The following is a 27046-nucleotide window of genomic DNA, read 5'->3' as shown; positions in this document are numbered from 1 at the left end:
TCGTCATCCTTGTATGGGTTCCTTCTCGTGTCTTTATCTTTCTCCAACTACAAGAGAACAAGTTTAGGTTTACTATATCACAACATATGCGAACTTTTCATACTACGAGCGAAGAGGTTTAAACTTACCAGATTGGGGTTTCTGTTGTAGCCACCGATGGTACTCATCATAATACATGTGTAGTATCCATAATGTAGACTCCCAGGCTTCTGCTTGGGGCACTATGTGTTTTGCATATGGAGATGTTAAGTAATGCTATTGACAGACACGTAATATATGAAGTACCAAAGTAAATGACACTTACCGCACATAGAGTTTTGACATACAACTTTTCCTTCCTATTTGGATGATGCCTCCCCTTATGTTCCTGGACATAGTGCCTGAATGCCCTGTTCCAATGGTTTTAGCAAATGCAACTTGTTAGTATCCCACATTGAACCTTACAAGTATGTATACAAACATAGTAGCTAAAATGAGGATTGTCAATATGTATACGTCTTGACAATCGTTATGAAGTCTTTGTATGTCTCGACTGGGAAATCCGCTGAATCAAAGACCCATGCCATGCTATGTGAGAGCCAGACGCCTATGCAAATCCAGTGATCGCTGCATGAATTTAGTCATAGAAGGAACACATAAGCTCTTTTGCATCGAACAAAGTATATTGAACAAAGCTAAGTATACAGTCGAACTTACTTGAAGTGGTATGGTATCCATATATTATCGTGTTGTTGGAGATTTTTAAAACATAGGGCAATGTATGCCGCAACCTTGAGGGGCTCTTCCAATATTTTCTTGTTCCTGATGTTCTCTTTCTTCTTAAGTGTCTTTCCAGCTCCTAGTTCTTTGCAATCTAGTTTCCACTCTTTAGGGTAATTAAAATTTGTTGATGCTATAGGTGAAGGGTCTATATACCCGTGTTTCAGAGATGGCCTCTTTTTCACAAAGTCCGCTTGCATTCTACAAATCACGGAGCGGGTTAGTTACAACAAAATTAAAAGATTACATTCATATCATATCGAGAGGGCAAGGACTTACAGGCACCATATGCGAATCAGATTCATTTCCATTCGTCCGAGGTGGAAGCATGCCTGGATATCCTTAAACTCAACGACAATTTGCCCACCTGGGGCTCCAAATGTGCCGGCAGGGATCCATGCTTGTAAGATTTCTAGTTCTGTTATCTGAGCACACAAGTACCAATCGTGGAACTTTCTCATTCCACGTGGCAAGCACTGTATGACTCGGTTTGGTAGGAAGTTCTTGCCTTTTTCATATTTATCCGGGCAATCATTTGACCATTTGAGGTTATCAACAGCTGGATACTTGTTAAACCCTTTGTGCAGTTTGCTAGTGGTGCCCTCCTCAGAAGCTGGTGCTCTAAATTCTTTTACTTGGTTCTTAGGCTTGAACTGGTCATGGGCCATCCACTTGTGCACCGACAAGACGTCATTAATGCCCACATACGATAGCCTTATCTTGATTGAGATTTTGTTTCGAGCTTCCCATTCGGGCACGTCCTTGTCAACTTGTGCATCACCTGCTCCAGGGGCCACTTGTTCTTCACGTATTGGCTGTTCACGAGGCAATTGCTGTTCATGAGACACTTGTTGTTCATGTATCGGCTGCGCTTGTTGAGAAGGATGTTGCATCTCATCATGCCTTTGCTCGGTACGAGCTGGAGAAGGACGTGGCATGTCATCATGCCCATGCTCGATACGAGGTGGAGAAGGATGTGGCATGTCATCATTCCCTTGCTCGGTACGAGGTGGAGAAGTCTCTAGCGTGTGGTGGTCATGGTCATGGGCCGGTGAGTATACCTCCCCTTCCTCAACGGGTCGCTCCAGAGGATGAACTTCAGTCGGAGTTGGCGAAGTCTCGATCAATACAATGTCCCGTCTGTGCCAGAGGATGAACCGATTCATGACGTCTCCGAGTAACACGAGCCCCTCGAGAGTAGGGTGTTCTATCTTCCAAGTCATGAACTCGGGCTTCACGGTATGCACCTCGACCCGAGTGTAGTCCTGCGGAATATCCCTATTGTGCCACGTGCCGCCCGGAGGATGTGCCACGCCCGTTGCCACCTCAATGATCACGTTTTGCCTGCCCATCGGAACCACTAATTTACAACTGGTTGGCACCCATATGCGATCGACGGGGGTTCCGGTTGCATTGGAACCTTGACTGCTGGGAACATCCGGAGGGCTGCCAACTACCGCCAGTTGTCCGGGCGGCCCCATTGGTGTCTGTGGCTCCATCGTAGATAGTCCTTTCTCCACCAACATCTTTTCAACTAGAGCCTTCACTTGGCGCTCAAGATTAGACTCTCGGTCTCTGCCATGTTTCTTGTACATGTGCCTCTCCTCTACGAATCCGTGCTTCTAGGACATCCTCTTCCCTAGCCCCCTGGTGCGTCCTATGTGCTCGGGGTTTCCCAAGGCAATGGTAAGCTCGTCCCTCTCTCTGGAAGGGTTGAATGCGCCCTTCTCCTTGTCTTCAGCAAGTTTCAGTATCTTTGATACTACCTCTCCGGTCTCCGGCTTAGCAAACTTGAGGCTACTACCGGATGAATCCACACTCCTCGCGTATATCCACTGTTTGAGGCGTGGCTTCAACTTCGACACTTCCGTATTCCCGGCAGCTTTGGCCTCTGCGTCCATCTTCCTAAAGACCTCTTGCTTGCCAGCGTAGTCACCGGGGCCTAGACGAGGGTAGTGTTGGTTCTCCTTTGCCTGCTCGCTGTTATGGGCACTGAGGGCCAATGATGCCTCTGAAGTCTTCTCAGCCACGAGCTCCTCCCATTGACTAGGAGTTATGTTGCCATACTCGTGGAAAGGAGTTAACTTCTGTTGGATAAAGTTCTTGTTCAGATCCGACCGCCAATGTCGGAAGCTCTGCCCCATTATCTTAAAAGCATTTTGTTGTACCAACTTGTGCGTTCCCTCCGAAAACCTGAAGTTCTGCTTCAGCTTCTCCCATAGGTCTACCTTTTGGCTCATAGGTACAAAATTCCAGCTACGGATAGCTGGGTTCAACTTATCTCTAACTACAAACCCGATGTCATTACGGAATTTCGCCCTGTATGTATATGGCTCAAGGATCTACCCGTCTGGTCCGACCTCCATTATCACATAGCATGCCCTGTCGTGATATTGGTTTGGCTTTCTAATCCCCCCTCGTTTCCTCTTTGGCTGGGCAGTCTCAGTTGTGGTTGTGTCCTGAGGTTGTGGAGCGGAGGCCTCATTGTGAGTATCTGTGGCTCCTTCCTCTGATCTCCTTTGCCCCGCTATGTATTGTCCGGCAAGACGAGCCGGAGGCCGACATTGTCTTTTCAGAGGTTGAGTAGGGACAACCTGTGATACGGCAGGTCAAAAGTGTTAGTAGAGGTAACATAAAGCCATAGCATTAGCCAAATTTACAAGCTACTAAGGCTTAATCCGTACCTCATCGTTCGGATCAAAATCCTTGTCCAACTCGTCCTCCGTTGGCCTCCGTCTGGGTTCTCGTGCGAAAGGATCCTTGGGACTTACATATCCCCCTGATGAGGTGTCGTCATCCTCATCCTCATCATCATCCCCTTCTTTGCCTTGGGCATCCTCTTCGCCTTCTCTTCCCTGGGCTCCCCCCACCGGATCCTCATCATCGACAAGGTCCTCCTGAGTAAGCATCACTTCTAGACCCTTTTCTAACTCGTTATCGAACTGCTCCTGAGTAAGCCGGTCATCTAGTTCTTGCTCTCCATGGGATGGCTGCTCATCATTCACAGGGCATCGGGATGCACTCTTTGATGTTCGCGACATTTCGTGCCTTGTTCTAAGAGATGCAAGAAAAAAAGTAGTATAAGTAGTAGAAGTAGTAGTACTAGTGGTAGAAGTAGTAGTACTAGTAGTACAAGTAGTAGTACTAGTACTAATGGTAGTACTAGTAGTAGTAGTACTTGTAGTAGTACTTGTAGTAGTACTAGTACTAGTAGTAGTAGTAGTAGTAGTAGTAGTAGTAGTAGTAGTAGTAGTAGTAGTAGTAGTAGTAGTAGTAGTAGTAGTACTTGTAGTACTTGTAGTACTTGTAGTAGTAGTAGTAGTAGTAGTAGTAGTAGTAGTAGTAGTAGTACTTGTAGTAGTAGTAGTACTTGTAGTACTTGTAGTAGTAGTAGTACTCGTAGTAGTAGTCTTGAGCCCCTAACAACATCCTCATCAGGAAGGTCGGCCCCAGCATCATATATATGTGCACTTGGTGAAGAGACAGAGATGCTTGTATTGTGTTGTGATCACTGTTTCATATGCTAGCTTTATCATTTAATTCTTGTATTGTGTTGTGATCAAATGTGTCATGTGAACTTTGCAGTCATTTGAGAACATGATAAAATTGGCAAATAAACATGGTTTTATCATACTTAGCAGAACAATGATCACCATACAGAATGACATCTCGTGGAAAAGGGAAGGCTTTCACACTTAAAAATGACAGCATTCACTCAAGCTCTAGATAGCAGTTTCATATTACAAACTGATCGGCATTCCTGGAGAAAAGAAAAAGTAATTCAGGTTGAGCTCTCACTAGATGCAGCTCAAACTGAAATTGTAATGAAGGAGCAACAAAGAAAAGTAATTCAGGAAACAGCACACTAAAAAAAGAGTGGCAAAAGCTGCCTACCAGAAGAGCACAGATGCACCTTGGCGGTAGAATATTCAGAAGTGCTTAGACTCAGTGGCATGAAATAAATTGGGAAGAACTGAACAAGAGTACTACACTAGATTCAGAACTACCAACAAGAGTACTGCACTAGGATCTTGTACGGACGAAAATTCCAATACTAAACAAGATTTCAGAAGCAGCAACATGTACTACACTAGGATCTAGAACCGAAACATTGAATCTAGTGCAGAGTGCAGACGAGCTAATCAACGGCGCAGGCCACGAACTCGACAACAGCGAAGGCGACGAACTCGGCAGCAGCTCAAGCGATGACGCTGCTTTGCGGTTGCAGCACCTCTCTCTCTCTCTCTCTACAGATGATCACAACACAGACCAAGCCAAGACATATGATCGATTGTTCCCTCTGTCTCCACCGCTCCTCATCTGATCGGTGCAAACTTTTCGCTGTACAATGCATCATCCATGCATATATACATATGTATGATCAAGCAAGGGGGAGGCAATGCAAGCATCCAAATTAAAAGCCAGCAGGGAAAAGTATACTCATCGTATATGGATGATAACTGGTAATCTGAATGAAATAAAAGAGAAAAATACCAAAACGTATGATGCGTGTATATTAATAATTAATTAATTAATAAGCATGAGTGTGCTATCTAATAGCATCATTTACAGCAACTGTAAATTTATATCTCCTATGCAAAAATAATCACTGGGGATTGCCAGATCATGAACAGTACTTTGTGACAAGTTCATGTGATTGGCCGATTGATATATGTATATAAACTTAGAACTATCTAAAGGATGAGCAAAGACCAACTATGTTGTCGCAGCAACCAAAATCAAATGGCACATAAACAATTTCCCTAAACAGGTCAAGCAAACTCGGTGTGGTCCAAGTGCTAATAATGCTGCAATACAGGCAGTACTGGAGACCGAGAAGCTGATTGACAAGTGTATATTGGACATTCAGTTAACTGACATTAATTCAGTGGTATCTGAAAGATGGTCTGAAACAAGCATCCACCTATCTATACACTTATAAAGTGTAACAAACAAGAAGCAAATCAGTAGCACCTCTCTCTGACACAGCAATAATGTTTAAACCATGTTTTTTCAGTGTACCTGGCTCACTGCAGTCGCGCTTGTTGATTCACGTACGTAATCAGGTTGAAGCCGACTCCCCTAGTGCCTTGGCGGCTGCACCGATCTTGGTCAAATTACTGATGTGTTCTGAAAGATTGCAGAGGGGGTGAATTTGGAATTTATGCGTGATTACATAAGATTAATAGTATTGCCAGGATTGCACATATGCTTAGTCAAAACGGAAAAAGTATTGCAGCTACCAGTACTAGCAATAGCTAATCTGATAAAAGAAACAGTACCAAACAGTTAATGATAACTGAGCAACGGGACATGCCTACAATAGTTTACCAAAGGTAAAACATACTACGTAGCTAGGCAGCCGTTTACCAATGGATGGTAAATTGTTTGAGATGTATATTTCAGATCGATGTACGTATACATATGCAAAGCATCAGGAAGGAAGAGCATACTGTACTACGTACCTAGCCCTGCGGTTCTGGAACCAGACCTCCACTTGCCTGGGCCGCAGCGCGAGCTTGCCAGCCAAGGCCTCCTTTTGCTTCTGCAGGGAAAAAAGTCGCATTTTCCAACGCCATTAAATTTCTTTCAATTGCACAGCTAGCTCAGGCATCAGCATGACAGTAGTATACTCTACTACTCCATGTTGCAAATGTCAGGAAGGAAGTTTTATATTAACTGCTTAGATGTGTTTATGCTTAGCTTAGCCTGATTTGCCATAATTCGCTATTGTTTCTTTGTGAACCAAATGTGTTTCGCTATATCTGAATAGTAATTTGACATTGTATCCTCATGTAGCAATTCAGGTCTTCGGCCCATGGCAAAATGAGACTCCATATCCAACTCAACCGTCACTGTACTATACTAATGTTATCCTACAAAGGGCAAAATGAGTCTCCATATCCAACTCAATCATCTGTAACTAATTTCACTAATCTTTTTTTTGTACTATGTATAATCATATGATCTACTATAGTTCCACCTTGCTGGCAACAAAAAACATAGCAATGCACTGCAACTGAATGGAATCAACCCTAAATCAATGAGTGAGATCCACTTCCAGGGAAAACGAAGAGGTAGGAAAATGGGGATGGGGGCGAGGATACTCACGTGGAGAAGGCGTCGGCGGTGGGCCAGAAGGTCCTCCTCTGGGCGGCAGCGGCACGATGAAGATCCGACGAAGGGACGACGAAGGGACCGATGAAGATCCTCTGGGCGGTAGCGGCACGATGAGGACGGGGAGATCGCCGGCACCCTCGGTCCCGCCGGATTGCCGGAGACGGTGTTGACGACGCTCCGGATCTGGGCGAGCGGAGAGGGAGAGGGAGGGGGCCGGCCGCCGGAGACGCGTTGGGAGCCTGCCTGTGCCTGCAGTCCTCGCCTCCTCGGTGCGGCGGGAACCCTAGCCTCCTCGGTCCTCGCCTCCTGTGCCTACGGTCCTCCCCTTCCTTCCTCGGTTCCTTCGTGCCGCGGGAACCCTAGCCGCCGAGGAAATTGGGCAGCCTGACGGCGTCCACAGGAGATTTCGCCCAACACTTAACGGGCGGCCACAGCGACGGTCACTGATATACCTCAGAGCACTGTAGGGGCGGCTGAGGTTATAAGCCGCCCCTACAGAGAAACTGTAGGGGCGGCTGAGGTTATAAACCGCCCCTACAGTTGATTTTTTTTTTCAAAAATCTAAATCAAAATGAATTATTCAAATGTAAATAATAAATAATACAATACAAAATTTTATAATTATTTTTTTATATATATATTTACATATACAATAACTAAGACAACTACAACAGTTTAAAATTGAAAAATTGAACCTTTAAAAATGGGAAAAAAATTAAAATTTTAAAAAATTAAAATCAAAACTACTAAAATAATTTTGAGACACCAAATGATCTCAAATGAAAATCAAAGTTGAACATCAAAGTTGTAGAGGTCATGAAGATCTACAACTTTTATTTTGGTCATCTTGTCATTGGACAAAATTTGAACCTTTCAAATTTGAAATTTGAAAAAATGACAAGTCGAACCAAAATTTGAGACCCAAAATGATTTCAACATAAAAAGTGATGAATACCAAAGTTGTTCAACTCATTAATATCTACAACTTTTATTTTATTCATCTTGTCATTTGATAAAATTCGAACATTTCAAATTTAAAATTTTGAAAAACGACAAGTTCGAACCAAAATTTGAGACCCAAAATGATTTCATCATAAAAATTGATGAATACCAAAGTTGTTCAACTAATTAATATCTACAACTTTTATTTTGGTCAACTTGTCATTTGACAAAATTTGAACCTTTCAAATTTAAAATTTGAAAAAATGACAAGTTCGAACCAAAATTTGAGACCCAAAATGATTTCAACATAAAAAGTGATGAATACCAAAGTTGTTCAACTCATTAATATCTACAACTTTTATTTTAGTCATCTTATCATTTGACAAAATTCGAACCTTTCAAATTTAAAATTTTGAAAAACGATAAGTTCGAACCAAAATTTGAGACCCAAATTGATTTCAACATAAAAAGTGATGAATACCAAAGTTGTTCAACTCATGAATATCTATAACTTTTATTTTGGTCATTTTTTCATTTAACAAATTCTTAGCACATATTGTTTACTAATCTTACACATGTCTCATATAGTTTATAAAATCTTATGAGAGATGTGTCACATTTGCTGGGCCTGTGTCGGAGTAGCCTGCGGGCTGCCAAATATTCTAGGAGGCCCCGTCGCAAGCCCGTATTCATTTGTTGCCCCCGCGTTCTCCCAGTCGGAGGGGCCGTGGTCTTGCGAGCCGCGTCGCACGTGAGGCCGACACTGGCGAGCAGCGAGGTGGACACCAGCATGCATGCCTAGGCGTCGTCGGAGAGGGACAAGGCGGCGTGGTGGGTAGAGGTAGGTGGCGCGAGCGGAGGAAGGCGCATCTGGATCCCGAAGCATGGCTCTTAGTTTCCATAAGGAGGGAGAACCTCCACCGGAGTACGGTGAGTCTCTCTGTGACTTAATCTCTTACGGGCTTAGTGTTGTAGGGAGGAACAAGCTCCTCTGCAGGACGTAGATGACTACTTCTTGTGTAATGTTTGCGCGATCTTTGAATAGTTAGGGTTTGGATTTAGTTGAGTTGTCCAATTTGGCTACTGTTGGGGTAAAATTGTGATTTCTAGGGTTTGGATGTATGTTGTTAGCGTAGATTTTGTTTGCAGTGTGAAATTGTTCAATCAAGTTTGTTGTTTGTGTAATGTAGGTCCTGGTTTCAACAAATTTTTACTAGAAGTACATCATAGAGGTTCTTTCTGTGGTCATGGTGCTAACAGAATATATGTAGACGGTAAAGTGACATGGTATGACAACTTGGAAGTAGAGTTCTGGTTATATGTGTGGATAGAGGACCTGGTCTTGCAGCTAGATTATGGCCTGATTAACAATGTGAGTGTGTACTGGTTACTGCCTTGGAAAGAATTAAGTTATGGCCTTAGGATCCTTTCATCTGATGAAGAGTGTATGGTAATAACACAAGTTGCAGATAGGGTGAAGAACTTTGTGCTTTATTTTGACCACTTCTAGTACACAGGGGTTACTGACTGGGATGATGTGTTGAACCCAATTTCTAAGTTAGATGGTGAACCCAAGGTTGTTAGCCCTGTGAAGCTGTCTCGGAGACAAACTACCAGAGTTCTATAGTAACATAGAGGTTGCAAGCCATGGTAGTGCTGCTATAGACATGTCTGATGGTGATAGTTAAGATTCAAATTACATTGGCAGTGACTACGACTTAGAAGATGGTGATGATGACTTGTTTGCGGACAATGTAGATGAAGAAGTCATAGATGGGGGTGCAGGAAGGGGAAAGAAGATGAGCAAGGGCAAAGAGGCATCAGCAGACCCATCTGTTCCCACCCAAATAGAAGACAATACTGATGAAGACTTTGATTTTGATGGTGAGTCAGATGGTGAAAGGGAAATGAAGCTGAAATTTAGATCTTTCAACCCTGATGACCTGGTGAACCCAATTTTCAGAGTTGGCATGGTGTTCTCCACTGTGGAACTGCTGAGAAAAGCAATCACTAAGTACAGCTAGAAGCACAGAGTTGATATTAAGATGCCAAGAAATGACAAGACATGGGTTAAAGTTCATTGTGCTGTAGTGTGTCTTCTAGTGGTCAAAGAAACTGGTGGAGCAGTGGACTGCAACTAAGGCTTAACTGTAGCCTCTCCATACAAGATCTGTAAAATACCTGCAAGTTCAGTTATGCATCTTTGTTCCTGGTTCATATTTTCAGTTATCCTTTATGTGGACTATAGCCTCTACATAGCTGCCTACTTTTACTATGCTATGTAGGTGTCATCTGAAGAACTTGGAAGCCAAATCAAGATTTGATGATGCTTTAGAAGAAAGGAAGACCTTGCATTAGTGGATTCTTACACTAACATAACTAAGAGAATGATTTTAGCACATGCAACTTATGGTAGTGTCATCTTATTGCATCAGCTGATTCTTTCATTTTTTTGTATTCTTTCAGATTGGAGGACTACCAGCTGTATACCTCTAAGTGCATCTAAGTTCTTCACTCCTGTGAGTATCTTGGTCTAGTGATAGCTCCAATGTGCTTCATCTGTCATTTCTCGTTTTGCACTAAATTAGCATGATTTAAGATTGAAGTTTGTGGTTGCACTGATATCAATAGCTTCCTCAAGGATTGTAGAAAATCTAAGATAAAATTCTATATTTCTGAGAGAATGATAGAATTGTCACAATAATTTTTGATAAATTATTTACTCTTGTTATGTTTTTTAACATGGAAGCTAATACTTGCATCTTCTAAAGTTTACCACTACAATGAACTATGCTTCTTGATCATAGCACTGCAGTACTAATAATTCAGAAAGCTTGGGCCTTCTTATTGTGTCTTATAGATGCTAAGTACAACAGTAACTAGATGCACCTAGGTACTGGACATTAGTGTAGAATGGTTATTTCTAAGTCTGGTTGACAATGCATGCATAGTAATCTTTGTGTTTGCATTATAGTTATAGATAGATGAATAGTACTCTAATTATGTTGCATTTACATGCTTCACTCCATTTTATTACTCTACATTGCAGGATAGTGGCAGCAAATAACAAACCATGTCAAGATCTTACAAAGCTAAAGCATCTAAAGGTAAAGGATCTGTTGACGGCGCGTCATCTTCGCTGCCACAAGCAAGCAGGTGTAGGCCACCATCATGGCCACTGCCAGCAGCAGTCAGCAGACAGTGAGTACCACTCGTTCGCTTCAGTTCCTGCAGATTACGAATTCCGTTTTCAGTCCGCTTTAGTGCTACATTGACATGATGTGTGACTGCAACTCTACAAGTGGAAGGATTATTAGAAGCTTCTGATTTTGCAATGTTCGATTGCTAGATCTGAGCATCATTGATTTTGTTATTCTGTGGTCTTTCACATAAAAATCATAGTCACCATGAAATGTTATTACGATTACTGGAAAGTTTAATAGATGAAATTTGTTGTTTCATTTATCTGGACTAAACTGTCCACCTAAAAGTCATGGAATATTTGTTATAATCTGGTATAAATAAATGTGTATTGTCTTTGAGTTTTAGTACAATCGCAGAAGAAGATAAGTCATGATGGAGTTGTGCATGAAAAATATATGTTCGGGTCGAATTTGAATTGTAAATTTAAATTTTTTTGGTGAAAAAATATACTGTAGGGACGGTTCTAGACTGAATTGCCCCTACAAACAGGTATTATAGGGGCGGCTGGTACTACGACCGCACCTACAAATCTATTTTGTAGGGGCGGCTGGCGTTACAAATCGAATTGTAGGGGCGGCTGATAACACTAGCCGTCTCTACAAATCGATTTGTAGGGGTGGTCTGGGAACCACCCCTACAAATGCATGATTTTGTAGACGGTATGGTAGGGATGGCTAGCCAAACCGCCTCTACAAATCACCTGGAGACGCCCCTACAAAAGGTTTATGTAGTAGTGGGGGTTTGTATGCTTCATTAGATAGTAGAGCTAATGCATTCATGGTGAAGACTTATGTGGCAGATCACAATTGCAGGAAGGAGTGGTATCTGAAGAGATGCACATCCAAGTGGTTGTCAGAGAAATACATTAAGTCATACAGAGCGGATGGGAAGATGTCACTTGGTAGTTTTTCTAGAATTGTGCAGAAGGAATGGAACTTGACAGCATCAAGGAGCAAACTGTCTAGGGCTAGGAGGATGGCTTTGGACAAGATATATGGAGATGAGAAAGAGCAGTTTAACTTGCTATGGGATTTTGGAAACGAATTAAGGAGGTCTAACCCTGGGAGTGCCTTTTATGTTGGTTTGAATGAAGGTCATTTCAGCCACATGTACTTCTCACTTGATGGCTGCAAGAGGGGCTTTCTTAGTGGCCGCAGGCCATTGATTTGCCTTGATGGATGTCACATAAAGACCAAGTTTGGTGGACAGTTGTTAACTGCTGTTGGTGTAGACCCAAACAACTTCATATTCCCAATAGCAATGGCATATGTGGAGGTGGAGGCAAAGGATACATGGATTTGGTTCCTGAAGACACTGAAAGAAGACCTTGGCATCGACAACACCTGACAATAATGACAGACAAACAGAAGGTATACTCTCACATTAATTTGTTCAACTCAATGTTTTAATTTGGTGAACTTTATGCAATGTAACATGTGCCCTTTGGTGAATTTCAGGGGCTCATACTTGCTGTTCAAGAGATTTTTCTAGATTCAGAGCACAGATTCTGTGTGAGACACTTGTACTCCAACTTTCAGGTACATTTCAAAGGTGAGAATCCGAAGAACCAACTTTGGGCATGTGCTAGATTAACTTCTGTTGTTGAGTGGAATAGAAATATGGATAAAATGAAAGAGTTAGATAAGGATGCTTTCAAATGGTTAGAGCAGATGGCCCCCAACACTTGGGTTAGAGCCTTTTTTAGTGAGTTTCCCAAATGTGATATCTTGTTGAACAATTCATGTGAAGTGTTCAACAAGTATATACTAGAAGCTAGAGAACTACCCATACTCAGCATGATTACAAGGATCAAGAGCAGCTGATGACTAGGATCTATAACAAGCAGAAGGATGTGATGGAGAAGTGGCCAGGACCTGTGTGTCCCAAAATTAGGAAGAAAATCCTGAGAAACTCTGAGTGGGCTAACCTTTGCTATGTGTCACCTGCTGGTAGAGGGATCTTCGAAGTGAAAGATAGGGAGTACTAGTATGCAGTTGACATAAATGCCAAGACTTGTGACTGCAGAAGGTGGAACTTGACTGGCATTCCTTGCAGTCATGCCATCTCTTGTTTGAGGCATGAAAGAATAGTTGCTGAAGATGTCATTCCATCTTGTTACAGTACTATAACTTATAGTACTGTATATGGATTCAATATAATTCCATGTGCTGACAAGTCTAACTGGGAGAAGATGAATGGTCCAAATGTGAAGCCTCCTGTTTATGAGAAGAAGATAGGTAGACCCCCAAAGTCGAGGAGGAAGCAGACACATGAAGTCCAGGGCAAAAATGGTCCAACAATGTCAAGACATGGAGTGGTCATACATTGCAGCTGGTGCCATGAGCCACACCACAATTTGAAAGGTTGTTGAATGAAGAAACTAGGCATCAAGCCCAAACAACCAATCAGAAGGCAACCCCCACCAGTGGACACAGGCCATGATGTAGAGTTCACACAAGAGCTAGTCCAACCCCCAACTGAACCGATGCAAATTGAAGAACCTATGTTGTCACAAATGTTGTCGGAGGTAAAGAATAGAGTCTATCTTACCAGACTGGAACTATGATATGTGCTAAAAATGATCAACCCTCTTATATGCAGGTGACAAATCAAACCCAGCTGTCACAAGACCATGGACCCTTGCCTTCTTCAGCATTTGTTGATAACAATCGGTCAACAGCTAGGCCAACTGTCCTGACTACATCAACCAAAGAAGGACGAGCTGCTGCTGCTAAGAAGCGCAAGAACGCAGTCAAGAAGAAGGGTGGTGCTTCTGGTCCTAAGAAGCCTGGCATGAAGAAAAAATATGCAGACTGAAAGCAATGGCAATCATGCTTTGGTTAGCTAGTCTTTTGTGAATGAAACATAGGTTTCACTTTTGGATATAGCTTTTGATGCTGTATAGCTTTTGCTGCTAAGATGGCACAGAAATACAGGTGCAGGGGTGCTGCAGTCTGATGTGCTTACTCTGTAAGGGCCTGAACTGATTACTTGTAGGCTGCAACATAGTCTATTCAGTCTGGTCTGTAATGTAAGGTTGAACCAGACTTGATTGATGCTTACTTGTAGGCTGTAAAATTGCACCAAACTCTATAAGAGTGGTAGCCTGATTGTTTAGCTGCATATTGTGTCCATTTTAGTCAATATTATTGCATCTTGTCTACTGTGTACAATCTACTCAGAAACTCCATTAGACACAATGAGGTGAAACATATCCATTGCAAGTGGTCTGATGGCATACATAAGATGGAATACATTTCCTGGCATACATCTAATGGCATACATCAATTCACCTGAACAGTACTGCAAACAGTAGGCAAATGAGAGCTACAAGTCCACATCCACACACAAACAGCAAAACCTTCAACAAGTGTTCTATTTCCTTAGCTACAACCACTAACAGCAACAGCAAGCTCTTGACTGAACTTGCACCCTCTTCCTCCTTGGGCAGCAGCTCCCCTTGAACTTCATCTTCATGTTCCTGTGCTTCTGCTTCCTTCAGCCTCCGCAGCAACTCCAAATAGTCTTCCTCCCAATTGAAAAAGGGACAACCAGATCCATCTCTCTAAGCAAAATAACAAAACCAAATCAATGCACCAAACAAATGAAACTAGAGATCTGCTAAAACTAACTAACCTTGTGGTAAGGGCACACGAAAAAATGCGATTTGGATTGGTTAGAGTAGTAGACAGCCGCTCCACCACCTCAGCCCGTTCACACTCATTGCACCAAATGAGGGGGATTTCGGGTCTCCTCCTTGTGGGCTGCATCCTGGTGGAGCTTGAGCTTCCACGCCCAGCCATGGCATCCACACTACTACAGAAGTTAACTGTAGGGGCGGCTCTAGAGCCTCTGTAGGGGCGGCTCTAGAGCCTCTGTAGGGGCGGCTGCGCCAGCCGCCCTTCCCAGAGTGTTCCTACAGAGGGTGCCTCTGTAGGGGCGGTTTCCTGACCGTCCCTGCAGTGCCCTCTGTAGGGGCGGCTGGTGTTTTCAGCCGCCCCTACAGTGCCCTCTGTAGGGGTGGCCGGTAATATCAGCCGCCCCTGTAGTGGACTTCTGTAAGGGCGGCTGTATCACCAGCCGCCCCTGCTGTGTGTATTTGTAAGGGCGGTTCAATCAAGAACCGCCCCTACAGTGGATTTTCCAGCAAAATAAATAAATAATTCAAATTCAAATCTGACCACACATATATATATATATATATATATATATATATATATATATATATATATATATATATATATATATATATATATATAATTCAAATTCGAATACAACATCCATCTTACGCTATCTCACTTGTCTACAGTATGCAGGAGGGTTCAGATGCAAAGGACCACATGTCGCTGGAGCAAATCAGTTTACAGAGAGTGATAAAACTAAGACAAGCTTCAGGCTGGCTGCTCATAAGTGATGCTGCTATTGTTGTTCGAAATAGTAAATCGTCAACTGGCAACTTACTCCACCTCTTCCAAGAAATCCTTGATCTCTGCTGGGCTTAGAACTCTGTATTGTGTATATGGAAACTGTTAGTTCTCAGCAAACCATTTGATTGTAGCTAAGGGGTTTGTAATATCATGGAATAGCTTTAGATTTGCAACAAAAACAAAAACAGAGTAAACACAAACATTTCCCCTCCATCTAGAGGGGCACAAGTTATAGAATCTCCGTAAAATCAGAGAGCAAATGAATGATGCAATAATTTAATCATTTGATGAGGCAAGAGGAACATGAATCACATAAAAGTGGCAGTAAGATTGAATCTGTGCAACTTACTTGAACTCACGGTCAGCTCGAATAATTCTGATTTCAATATTGTTGGAGGAAATTTGCCCCTCATATCTGCAAGTCAAAGATCCGGAACCAATTAGTAACTACTTAGGATGTTTCTAAACTAAGCAAATACAAGTGGGATGTGATACCCTTCTTTCAGAGTCAAAATTGCAGTGTGGATGGCATCATCAAGCTCCATATCTTCTGTGTATCTACAATGAAACCATAAATATAACATGTGAAATCAAAGAGGGAAAGGATGATCCGTTATGGCATACGTGCTGCTTATATTAATCAATGACGAGGTACATAAAAAATCAACTGGAATTTATTTACAATAGGATGGAAGAAAATTATCAGCAGTACTATGTCACAAATCACAACAGTGTCTAGAGCAAGTGCACAACATTACTACATTGAGACTGTACCTCTTTTCAAGAAACGTCTTTGCATTGGACACATTTTTTCCCATGGCTGATGCTTTCCAGGAGAAGTATGATCCTGAGGGATCAACCTGAAGAAATAGCCAACAATGTCAGTTGTCCTGAAATTATGAAGGTATACATCCTATGGTATCATGGTGATTGTTAGCACAAAAGCACACATTTTCCACTTTATAAGTACTACCTGTGATGATCTCTTGTAAGTTATGACTAAATGACATGTGGGAACAATATATAAATTTGTGAGGTTGACATTTTGTGTTAAAGTAGGCATTAGAATGATGGGAGTAAAAATTAACAGGTTTCTATCTTGTAGCTTCTTCAGTATACCTGATACAACTGCGGGCCATTGTCATCATACCCGGCAATCAGCAACGATACTCCAAATGGTCTTACACCACTGAAACAAACAAGGATAAAAAATAGAACACATTAGCATATACCTATCTCAGTCTTTCACTAATCACCTTAACACCAAACAATAGAGGCTAGTACGTGTTTTGACCAGATGGTGTATATCCCAGTAATCTTCTCGGTGGCGATGACTACACCATTGGCAGCTGCAAACATGACATATTTCAGAGTTAACTAAGAGGCACAAGTAAAATAAAATGGTTGTACTGCCTAAACAGAGACCATGTATACTACATAGAACACAACAATTCAATTGATTTGAAAAAAAACAATATGGTGAATCATTACACTACAGCTACTAAACCTATCAATAGTGACTTCATCACTTCATAATGAACGTCAGATATCATGTTAATTAGGAAGTTCAAATAACAATGGTCATGAGGTTTGAAAGAACTTTTTAACTTCCACAACCCATCTTTGGCTGAGTGGCACCATTAGTGGATTTCTGTGCAAGTGTGTTAGTCAGTGCTCTGGATATGAAGTGGGCAAACAAACTCGCAATTTTCAACAGTCCCCATTCAACATCAAAGCATCCAAACAACAATAGATCTGTGAAAGGATCAAGATGCCCAAGAGGGGGGGGGGTGAATTGGGCTAATTCTAAATTTTCTTGCAATAATTTAAATCCTAAGGTTAGCCCAATTAACCCCTTGTGCCTAGAAAAGTGTTTCTATTAATCTAACGCACAAATGACTTGCAACCTATGTTCCAAACTTACTCTAGCATGGCAATTCTATGAATCTAAAGACAAGTATTGAATTGCTCAAAGTAAATGCTCAAAGTAAATAGAGAGAGAGGAACGCGACGATGTTTTGCCGAGGTATCGGAGAGTCGCCACTCCCCGCTAGTCCTCGTTGGAGCACCCGCGCAAGGGTGTAGCTCCCCCTTGATCCGCGCAAGGATCAAGTGCTCTCTACGGGTTGATTCTTCGACACTCCGTCGCGGTGAATCACCCAAAACCGCTCACAACTTGAGTTGGGTCTCCCACAAGCTCCGCCGGGTGATCACCAAGCTCCCAATCACCACCAAGCCGTCTAGGTGATGGCGATCACCAAGAGTAACAAGCACGAACTCTCACTTGACCACGCGAAGCCTAATGAGAACGGTGGATGCACACTTTGCTACTCTTGATTCACTAATGAGGCTACTCTCTTGGATTCTCAAATCTCAATCACCTCACTAGGACCTTGCTCTTCTTGGCACTCACAAACATGTTTTTCAGCTGTTGGAATGAGCAAAAGTCACTCCACACACGAGTGGAGCTTCTATTTATAAGGCAGCCTGAAAAACGAACCGTTATGAGCTTCTGCGGGGTGACCGGACGCTCCGGTCACATTGACCGGACGCTCCGGTCAGTTCAACCCGCAAACCAGTGTTTAAGTGTTGACCGGATGCTGGCAGGGTCCGATCACCACTGACCGGACGCGTCCGGTTGCATTAAACCCTCACTGGAACCTTACTGTACTCGACCAGACGCTGAACCCCCAGGGTCCGGTCAGTACTGACCGGACACGTCCGGTCACAGAATTCCTTCTCTGGAACCTTACTGGAGTCGACCGGACGGGACGCTCAGCGTCTGGTCACTTGACCACTCTAGCGTCCGGTCGCACCGAACGCAATCTCCTTGGTCAAATGAACTGACCGGACCCTATGGCCAGCGTCCGGTCGCACCGGAGCCAGCGTCCGGTCATCATTTGACCCTCCATTCACTTCCAACTCTCGATCATATGTGAATGAAGTTTGCTCCAAAGGATCTTAGGCATATGTAGGAGCTACCTAGTGCTAGTTCTAACAAGTGTGCACCACACCTAACTCACTAGACTCACCTAGGTCAAGCTATCCGTCCATACCCCCCTTAATAGTACGGCCAAAGGAAAAACAAAGTCCTAAACTACTCTAAGTGTCTCTCCAACTCCAATTGACACTTAGAACTAGTCATCCTTAACCTTGTCGTCCATCCTTTGAAAACCGAAACGATTTCCATCGTAGGGGCATGACCACCTCGATTGCCCAATCGATCTCCATTACCATGACATAACTTAATTGCCTCTGCAAAACACACGTTAGTCATAGTAATCTTGTATTGTCATTAATCACCGAAACCCAACTAGGGGCCTAGATGCTTTCAATCTCCCCCTTTTTGGTAATTGATGACAATACCACCTCGAGTATGTGAAAGAGTGAGGTTTTTGACATGCTTGGTTCATATAAGCTTTTGTCAATAAGAACAAAAGAGTTAGGCAAGCTTATATGACCCAAGCCAACACGATGTACTCAAAGGATATGAAATAAGCATGAGTACAAGTAATAAAGCTCATTTGCATTGGAGTAAAACGTGGAAGCAAAGGCAAATGAGCATAACACAAGTGATATGACATATAAAGGAATTCAAAGTAGAGAGCACACATGTCATATAACACAATCACGTAGATATTACTATCACATAGATATAATAGTAAACATGGATGCATAATGTATCACACACATAGAAACTCCAAATGTAATAGATAATAAGCTAATAATAGATAACTAGCTCCCTCTAAATGTCGCTCCCCCTGAGTCTACATACTCGAACCCTCTCCCCCTTTGGCGTCAAACACCAAAACCTAAGGGTCGGTCGGTGGGGCTGCAGCGGATGAGCCGAGCGCTGAGGTACGAGGAGCAAGCTAAAATAGGGCACCATCATCATCTGACCCTGAGCTCTATACTGACTGACCCTCTGTGGCTGGAAGTGTCTCTGAAGCGGTCTGGGTCTAAGCTGGGGTAGGTGCTGCCTGTGATGCTGCTGGTATATCTATCGTAGGATCTGAAGATGCGACAGAAGAGGGGAGCCTCTGAGTAGTCACGGCGACAAGAGCTGCTGTAGAAGGACCTGGGGCATACATATGCGGCGGTGTAGGCATCCCTGTTAACTCGCTGAAAGATGCTCCAAGACTCCTGGAGACTGACGTGTCAGGCACAAATAGCGAGGGTGACTGGTCCGGTGTGAAGCCCGTATGATATGGTGTGAACTGCGGGGCTACCACTGGCGAGGATAACCACCATGACACCTGTACTGTGGGAGAAGCAAACGGAGCTGGAGGTTGTCCCTGACTCTGAAGCCCACTGGGCTGTACTGCTGGAGTCGTCGTAGTGGTGGTAGGCTGAGCAAGCTGGGGTGAAAGCTGTGGCTGTGGAGCCCCAAGTGCTGTTACTACATGCTGCATAAATCCCATAAGCTGTTGCTGCATGAGTAACTGCTGCTGATGCATCTGCTGCTGCTGCTGTCGCTAGAACTCGTCCTGACGAGCCTGAAACTGTGCAAAGTTGGCAGCGGTCTCCTGAGCCTATCGTGCCTGATCCTACTGCATCCGCTCAAGAATAACAATCAAAGCGGGGTCCGTCTGCGGTGCAGGTGGAGCTGAGCTGGAACTGCCGGGCTCTACATCATGTCTGCGTGGAGGCATCTGAGGAATAGGCCGATAGTCGTCATCCGAACTGTTGCTAGATTCAGTCACCTCCTGCTGTGCCTCAAGTTGCTCCTCCTCAGTAGCGGCTATGCCTCTGATAATCTTGTCCTGCTAAGCTACGGACTCTGGTACATCTAGACGACGATGAGGCTGAGCGGGTGCATGTGGTGTGCTATGCCTGATCCTCTATGCCATGTTATAAGTTGGAAACTCGGTGGTGGCACCTCTGTACTCTACAACCATCTCTGGTGTCCTGACATGCATAGCCTTGAGCATAAGGAATGTGATCCAATGTGCATATGGAAGCTGCCTACGACCCTTGAAGCCCTCAGCTATCGTGTCCTCCATCTCAGACAGAAGAAGATCCCAAATATCGAACACTGTCTGCTGCATCAGGGTGTTGAGGAGCCAAAGCTAGAGGCGAGTCAAGCCCTCTCTATATCCCATCCTAGGAAGTAGTGTCCTCCTAATGATAGCCTCTAGCACTCGAGCTGTAGGAGTAAGGTCACTAGGATTCCTCCTCGACCCCTCACCAAAGGGCTCCTTGAAGCAATGGCACACAAGATCTGTAGGGGGCACCAAACCACCATGAGGACGCCTGGGATGCTCCTGCTATCCATAACACACCTCATGTAACCTGACAGGCTGCTCCTGTAGCCTCAGTATCTCCCTGGCCCTAAAACTCATCATCCTGTAGTCTCTGCCTCTGAATGCAAAGTGTATAAAGTTATGATGTGGGTCAACGTAGAGCGAAGCATAGAACTGCCAAACCCAAGATGGTACATACAATCCTGTCCGGCCAATCAGATCTATCAGCCCCGGCAAATATGATAAGTAGGGGCAGATATGCTCTCCGGCTGCTGCCACAATAGCCTAAATACTGCAGACTCTCTGAGATCGGAAAACTACCCCACTGTTCAGATATGCATTGTAGAAGTCTTCCTGGAGCAGTGTATAGAAACCCTCTGCTGCTCTCTCATCCCTCCTTGGAGGAAACCACACATCAAACTCCACAAAGCAAAGCTGCTGAACCTGCTTGGCCGTGGCAGCCCTCAAGTCAAGGTGAATCACTGGAGGCAGACCCTGTGGACAAGGTGGTGGACGTGATCCCCTCCGCTGTGTCGGCGGCCTCGGTGACATTGGAACCCAGGTACGACCAGAGCGGCGTAGCTATGGCTGGGGTGCTTGCTCGGTCTCCTCAGCCTGCTGGCCCTCCTCACCCTCCTGAGGCTGTTGTGACTACTGTCCCTCCTATGTCTCCTGAGCTGGCTGAGGCTCTGCTGGTGGGGGCTGCTGCTGGGACTCCTACTGTGACTCCCCCTGAGGCTGAGGATCCACAACAGGAAGACGTCGTCCTGCCATCATGACAGTCCCAGGTGGACTACCATGAAGACACTCAACACGCTCAAGTCTACCCTACGCGTCTAGTGCCAGATGATCTGCAATGACAACTCCACTGTGGGCACCTCCTCTCTCGGCACGCTCTGCGGCCTCAGCGACTGCTGCTGCTCTCGCTGTCTCTGCATCAGGGTACTTGCGCTTCTTTGATACAACCTGCTTCATCGCCTTGCCTTTAGTTCCTGCAGGCAAGCGAGGTGGAGGCCTCCGATCATCATCTCCTAGACCACCACCAACGTTCTTGGTGCGAGCCATCTGATCTGATAAGAGAAAAACTATCGCTGACAAGATCAACTGTCCACTGACACTTTCGAGGCTTGGCCTCGATCCATACTCGCGAGCTTGGCTCCGAGTTGACTGTCAACTATCACAGACACCTCAACGGCACCGACTCGCTGCACGATGGAATAGATGGATATATAAGTAAATACGATATATCTAATAGATGCGAAACCCTATGAAAGCAAGCAATGTAGATGCGAAATAGAAACAACTGGCTTGCTACCTGATGAACCGGCGATCCGAGAAGAGACGTCACGCGGGGAACCCACGAATCGGTACGGCGAATTTAGGTTTAAGCGAAGCACTGGATCGACAGTAGAGATGCGGTTAGGGTTGCTACGCTGAAGCTAGGCAATGCGAGGAACCGGCAGTAGGGCCTTACAGGCATTGGATGGACGATGCTATAGAGGAGGCACGGTGGCGCGGTGACTGTGCAGGTGAAGCGGGCAGCGCGTGGAGTTCTATGAGAGGCAGGGCGCGGTGATGTGCGAGAGCGGCGGCTGCGGCGGTGATGCTGAACGGCAGCTAGGGCTCGGGACTTGGCGGTGGTGGAATAGGTCAGCATAGGTACGGCTCGCGCGATTAAATAGGTCCCCCGATGCAACCGAGAAGGAAAGGAGAAAAGAAATTGAAAGCCGCACGAGATCTAGTGACCGGACGCTACCACCCAGCGTCCAGTTGATTCCAGAGAGGTCTAATTCCTCTGGAATCACGACCGGACGCGTCCGGTGGTCCATGACCGGACACAGCCAGAGTCCGGTTTGATGCCTTTAATGCCATGTAGATCGACCGGACGCTGGAACCCTTCCTGACCGGACGCTCAAACGCAGAGTTCGGTCACTCCTTCAGCTTCTGTTCACCTCCTGTGAACTGACCGGACGCTGGACATCAGAGTCCGATGCAACGTCCGGTCACTCTTTTCCAGCAAATCTTCAATGTTCCTTCACGCTGCCTGTTCCCAATCAAGTCCCAACATGAATAAGATCCAAATAAACACCAATGGGGACTGATGTGAGTGACCTCTCTCAAACCCTCATATTTTTCAAAATATTTTGCCTTAGGCTATAATTCTTTTTAAGAAAATAGGCAATAAGAGGGCAAATGGAACAAAACGACAAAACAACATTCATGCATATGCAATACTTGTAAGTAAATCTAGTTGCTTGTCAAGTTTGATCCAAGGTTAAGCTTCTTCACACGCTTTTCGGCGGTTATCTTAACCATGTTAGACAAGCCCTATATGCATTACCAAAAATTAAACATGCTGTATATTACAATGAATGCAAGGGACAACACAAGCTCATCTTTTAGTGAAGTTACTAAAATCAAGCACATTGAGCTCATTCCGCAATCTACAAAATGTAGCCTCATCTAGCGGTTTAGTGAAGATATCCGCTAATTGATCTTCGGTTCTTACACCTTCTAGTGATATATCATTTTTAGCAACATGATCTCTTAGAAAGTGATGGCGGATATCTATGTGCTTGGTGCGAGAGTGTTGAACCGGATTATTTGCAAGTTTTACCGCACTTTCATTGTCGCACAAAAGAGGTACCTTTTCTAGAACTACACCATAGTCTAGCAAAGTTTGTTTCATATATAATATTTGTGCATAACAAGCACCCGCGGCAATGTATTCTGCTTCGGCGGTGGACAAAGCCACACTATTTTGTTTCTTGGAGGACCAAGACACAAGTGATCTACCAAGCAAATGGCACCCTCCGGATGTGCTTTTTCTATCAACTTTGCAACCGGCATAATCCGAATCGGAATAGCCAACTAATTCAAATCTAGCTCCTTTGGGATACCAAAGGCTAATGCTTGGTGTGTGCTTAAGATACCTAAGGATTCTTTTTATGGCAATTAAATGTGTTTCCTTAGGACTAGCTTGAAATCTAGCACACATACACACACTAAACATGATGTCGGGCCTAGATGCGGTTAAATATAACAAGCTACCAATCATGGAACGATAGAGAGTTTGATCAACCGGGTTACCTCCCTCATTTAGGTCGAGATGTCCATTTGTAGGCATTGGTGTCTTGATTGGCTTACATTCATCCATCTTGAATCTCTTGAGAAGATCTTTTGTGTATTTCTCTTGAGAGATGAAGATGCCTTCTTTCATTTGCTTGACTTGAAAACCAAGAATGAATGTAATCTCACCAATCATCGACATCTCGAACTCCTTTGACATTAATTCACCAAATTCTTTGCATGAGTCTTCATTTGATGATCCAAAGATGATATCATCAACATATACTTGACAAATGAAGATATGCCCATCAAGCTTCTTGGTGAATAGTGTGGTGTCGACCTTCCCAATGGTGAAACCCTTCTCAATGAGGAAGTCCCGAAGGTGCTCATACCAAGCTCTTGGGGCTTGCTTAAGCCCATATAGTGCCTTGGACAACCTATAAACATGATTAGGATATCTAGGGTCTTCAAACTCGGGAGGTTGATCAACATAGACTAGTTCATTAATAAAGCCATTTAAAAATGCACTTTTCACATCCATTTGATATAGTTTCATTTCATGATGTGATGCATATGCAAGTAGGATACGAATGGCTTCTAATCTTGCAACCGGTGCAAAAGTCTCTCCAAAATCTAAACCTTCAACTTGAGAGAACCCCTTTGCAACTAGTCTTGCCTTGTTCCTCACAACAACACCTTGATCATCTTACTTGTTACGGAACACCCACTTTGTTCCAATGACTCTTGCACCTTTTGGTCGCTCTTCAAGAGTCCAAACTTCATTGCGAGTGAAGTTGTTCAACTCTTCATGCATGGCATTTATCCAATCAGGATCTTTAAGAGCTTCTTCTATCTTGGTAGGATCATAGAAAGAGACAAAAGAGTGATGAGCAATAAATGAAGTAAGTTTTTGAGATCGAGTCATTACACCCTTTGATGGACTCCCTATGATGAGATCTTGTGGATGATCTTGTAGGAGAGGTGTATTTCTTCTATTGACCACTTGAGGAGGAGGTTGTGGAGCATCAACATCTTGTGCTTGTACCACCATTTGCTCATGGAAGATATGAGTATCTTCATTTTCTACTCTCTCATCTTTTTCACCATCTTGTGGCACACTTGATGAAGAAGGTTGATCAATGACTTGTACATCATCTTCATCATCTTTTGGCTTGATGTCTCCCATCGGAATATTCTTCATAGCCTCCCTCAATGATTCATCACCTACATCATCAAGATTCTCATGTGCTCCTTGGGAGCCGTTAGATTCATCAAATTCCACATCATATGTTTCTTCAACCAAGCCGGTGGCATGATTAAATACTCTATATGCTTTGGACTTTGATGAGTAACCAACAAGAAAACCAATATCACAACATCTTTGGAACTTCCCTAGGTGTTGCCGCTTCTTGTAGATGTAGCATTTGCAGCCAAACACCCTAAAGAAGGAGACGTCTGGCTTCTTCCCATTGAGCAACTCATAAGGTGTCTTGCCAAGGAACTTTTGAAGGAATAGGCGGTTGGATGCATAACATGCGGTGTTGATTGCTTCTGCCCATAGAGCTTCGGGGGTGTTGTATTCATCAAGCATAGTTCTTGCAAGAGTGATCAATGTCCGGTTCTTCCTCTCAACTATACCATTTTGTTGAGGAGTATAAGTTGCGGAGACTTCATGTTTGATTCTAACTTCATCACAATAGGCTTCAATGTTTGTGTTGTCAAATTCTTTGCCATTATCACTTCTAATCTTCTTGAGCTTCACTTCAAATTCATTTTGAGCTCTCTTGGCAAACTTCTTGAAGCAAGATGCAACTTCAGATTTGTCATGAAGAAAGAATACCCATGTATACCTTGAATAGTCATCAACAATCACAAGACAATAAAGATTTCCTCCCAAACTCTTGTATGTTGTTGGTCCAAATAAATCCATGTGAAGGAGTTCTAGCACTCTTGTGGTTGACATGAAAGCTTTGGTTGGATGAGTATTTGCAACTTGCTTGCCGGCTTGACATGCACTACAAAGCTTGTCCTTTTCAAACTTCACATCCTTCAACCCTCTCACCAAATCATTCTTCATTAGCTTCTTGAGTGAACTCATACCAACATGAGCAAGTCTTCTATGCCATAGCCACCCAAGTGTTGTTTTGGTGAATAGGCAAGTCTTCAAATTTGCATCTTCAGAGGTGAAGTCCACTAGATATAAGTTGTTGTATCTAAATCCATTGAATATCACTTGATTATCATCTACCTTGGATACAACAACCTCCTTCTCGGTGAACAAGCATTGGAAGCCAAGATCACACAATTGTCCAACGGATAGCAAGTTGAAGCTCAATGAAGCAACATATAGCACATTGGAGATGGAATGATCATTTGATATTGCCACTTTGCCCAATCCTTTAACCTTGCCCTTTGAGTTATCTCTAAATGTTATTTTCTCTTGTCCATCTACCTCTTCATCTAGTGAGGTGAACATACGAGGATCACCGGTCATATGTTGAGTGCAACCACTATCAATAACCCAATGACTTCCACCGGTCTTGTAGTTCACCTACACACAAGAGATTCAAGCTTTAGGAACCCAAACTTGTTGAGGGCCCTTCACCTTCTCAACAAGTGACTTAGCCACCCAAATCTTCTTAGGCCTATTCTTGTTAGGGGGTCCTAAGAACATGACTTTCATCTTTCCACTAGAATCCTTTATAAGCATGTAGTGAGCATTTAAGGCAAAGGGTCTAGCATGCTTGGGCAAGGGTTGTGGCAGTGGATTTTGGCACTCATGAGCAAAGTGGCCTTCTTGTCCACACTTAAAACATCTCTTTGGCTTTGGCTTTGGCTTTGATTGTTGTTGTTGAACTTGAGCCTTCTTCTTCTCTACACTTGCCACATATCCAATGCCACTTCTATCCATCTTCATGACGGTGTTCATGAGTAGCTCACTTTGGAGGTGCTTGCCTCTAGCAAACTTGCTCAACCCAATCTTGAGATGCTCTTTCTCCAACTTGAGCTTCTTATTTTCTTCCTTTAGAGCATCATCTTTCTTCTCTTCCTTGAGCTTCTTGTTTTCTTCTTTGAGCTTCTCATTCTCAAGGATCAACTCTTCATCATGATCAAGAGTTTCTAGCACAATGGCGTTGTGGCTTTTGATCTCTTCAAGATCTTTCTTGAGCTTCTCATTATCACTCTTGAGCTTGACATACTCATCATAGTCATTGCACTCAACCACTTGCTTGCCTTTGCCACTAGATCCTTGCTCAATGCTCTCATCAATTAAATCATCAC

General features: G+C 43.7%; 1 protein-coding gene and 1 pseudogene across 2 annotated transcripts; one reads left to right on the top strand and one right to left on the bottom strand.

Moving 5' to 3' along the window:
- Window positions 1-2728, bottom strand: LOC136506020 (uncharacterized). 2 transcript variants are annotated; one of them, XM_066501148.1, is made up of 5 exons: window positions 1039-2728; window positions 697-960; window positions 496-606; window positions 305-389; window positions 1-221 (listed from the first exon to the last, which is right to left on the bottom strand). In XM_066501148.1, the coding sequence occupies exons 1-5, from the start codon at window positions 2352-2354 to the stop codon at window positions 78-80; spliced, it is 1920 nt and encodes a 639-aa protein (XP_066357245.1). In that variant the 5' UTR covers window positions 2355-2728; the 3' UTR covers window positions 1-77. The 2 variants fall into 2 exon arrangements, 1 of the variants encoding a protein (XP_066357245.1); XR_010771387.1 differs by lacking the exon at window positions 1-221 and having other exon boundaries at window positions 496-586.
- Window positions 2729-8538: 5810 nt separating this feature from the next.
- LOC136504938 (uncharacterized) lies at window positions 8539-14142 on the top strand (annotated as a pseudogene).
- The last annotated feature ends 12904 nt before the right edge of the window (window positions 14143-27046 follow it).

This window comes from Miscanthus floridulus, chromosome 14 (assembly GCF_019320115.1).
Source record: "Miscanthus floridulus cultivar M001 chromosome 14, ASM1932011v1, whole genome shotgun sequence".
NCBI classification, from domain to species: Eukaryota; Viridiplantae; Streptophyta; class Magnoliopsida; order Poales; family Poaceae; genus Miscanthus; species Miscanthus floridulus.
The sequence above is the reverse complement of the archived record's forward strand: the minus strand, read 5'-3'. Positions and strand labels throughout refer to the sequence as shown.

What these genes read in the sequence shown, in the direction of transcription:
- LOC136506020 (XM_066501148.1), bottom strand. Translation starts at nt 2,354, where the DNA reads ATGTACAAGAAACATGGCAGAGACCGAGAGTCTAATCTTGAGCGCCAA. An exon ending in TTCATAACGATTGTCAAGAC is followed by an intron (nt 390 to 495) that starts GTATACATATTG and finishes CCATTGGAACAG; the next exon opens with GGCATTCAGGCACTATGTCC. An exon ending in ATGTCAAAACTCTATGTGCG is followed by an intron (nt 222 to 304) that starts GTAAGTGTCATT and finishes CAAAACACATAG; the next exon opens with TGCCCCAAGCAGAAGCCTGG.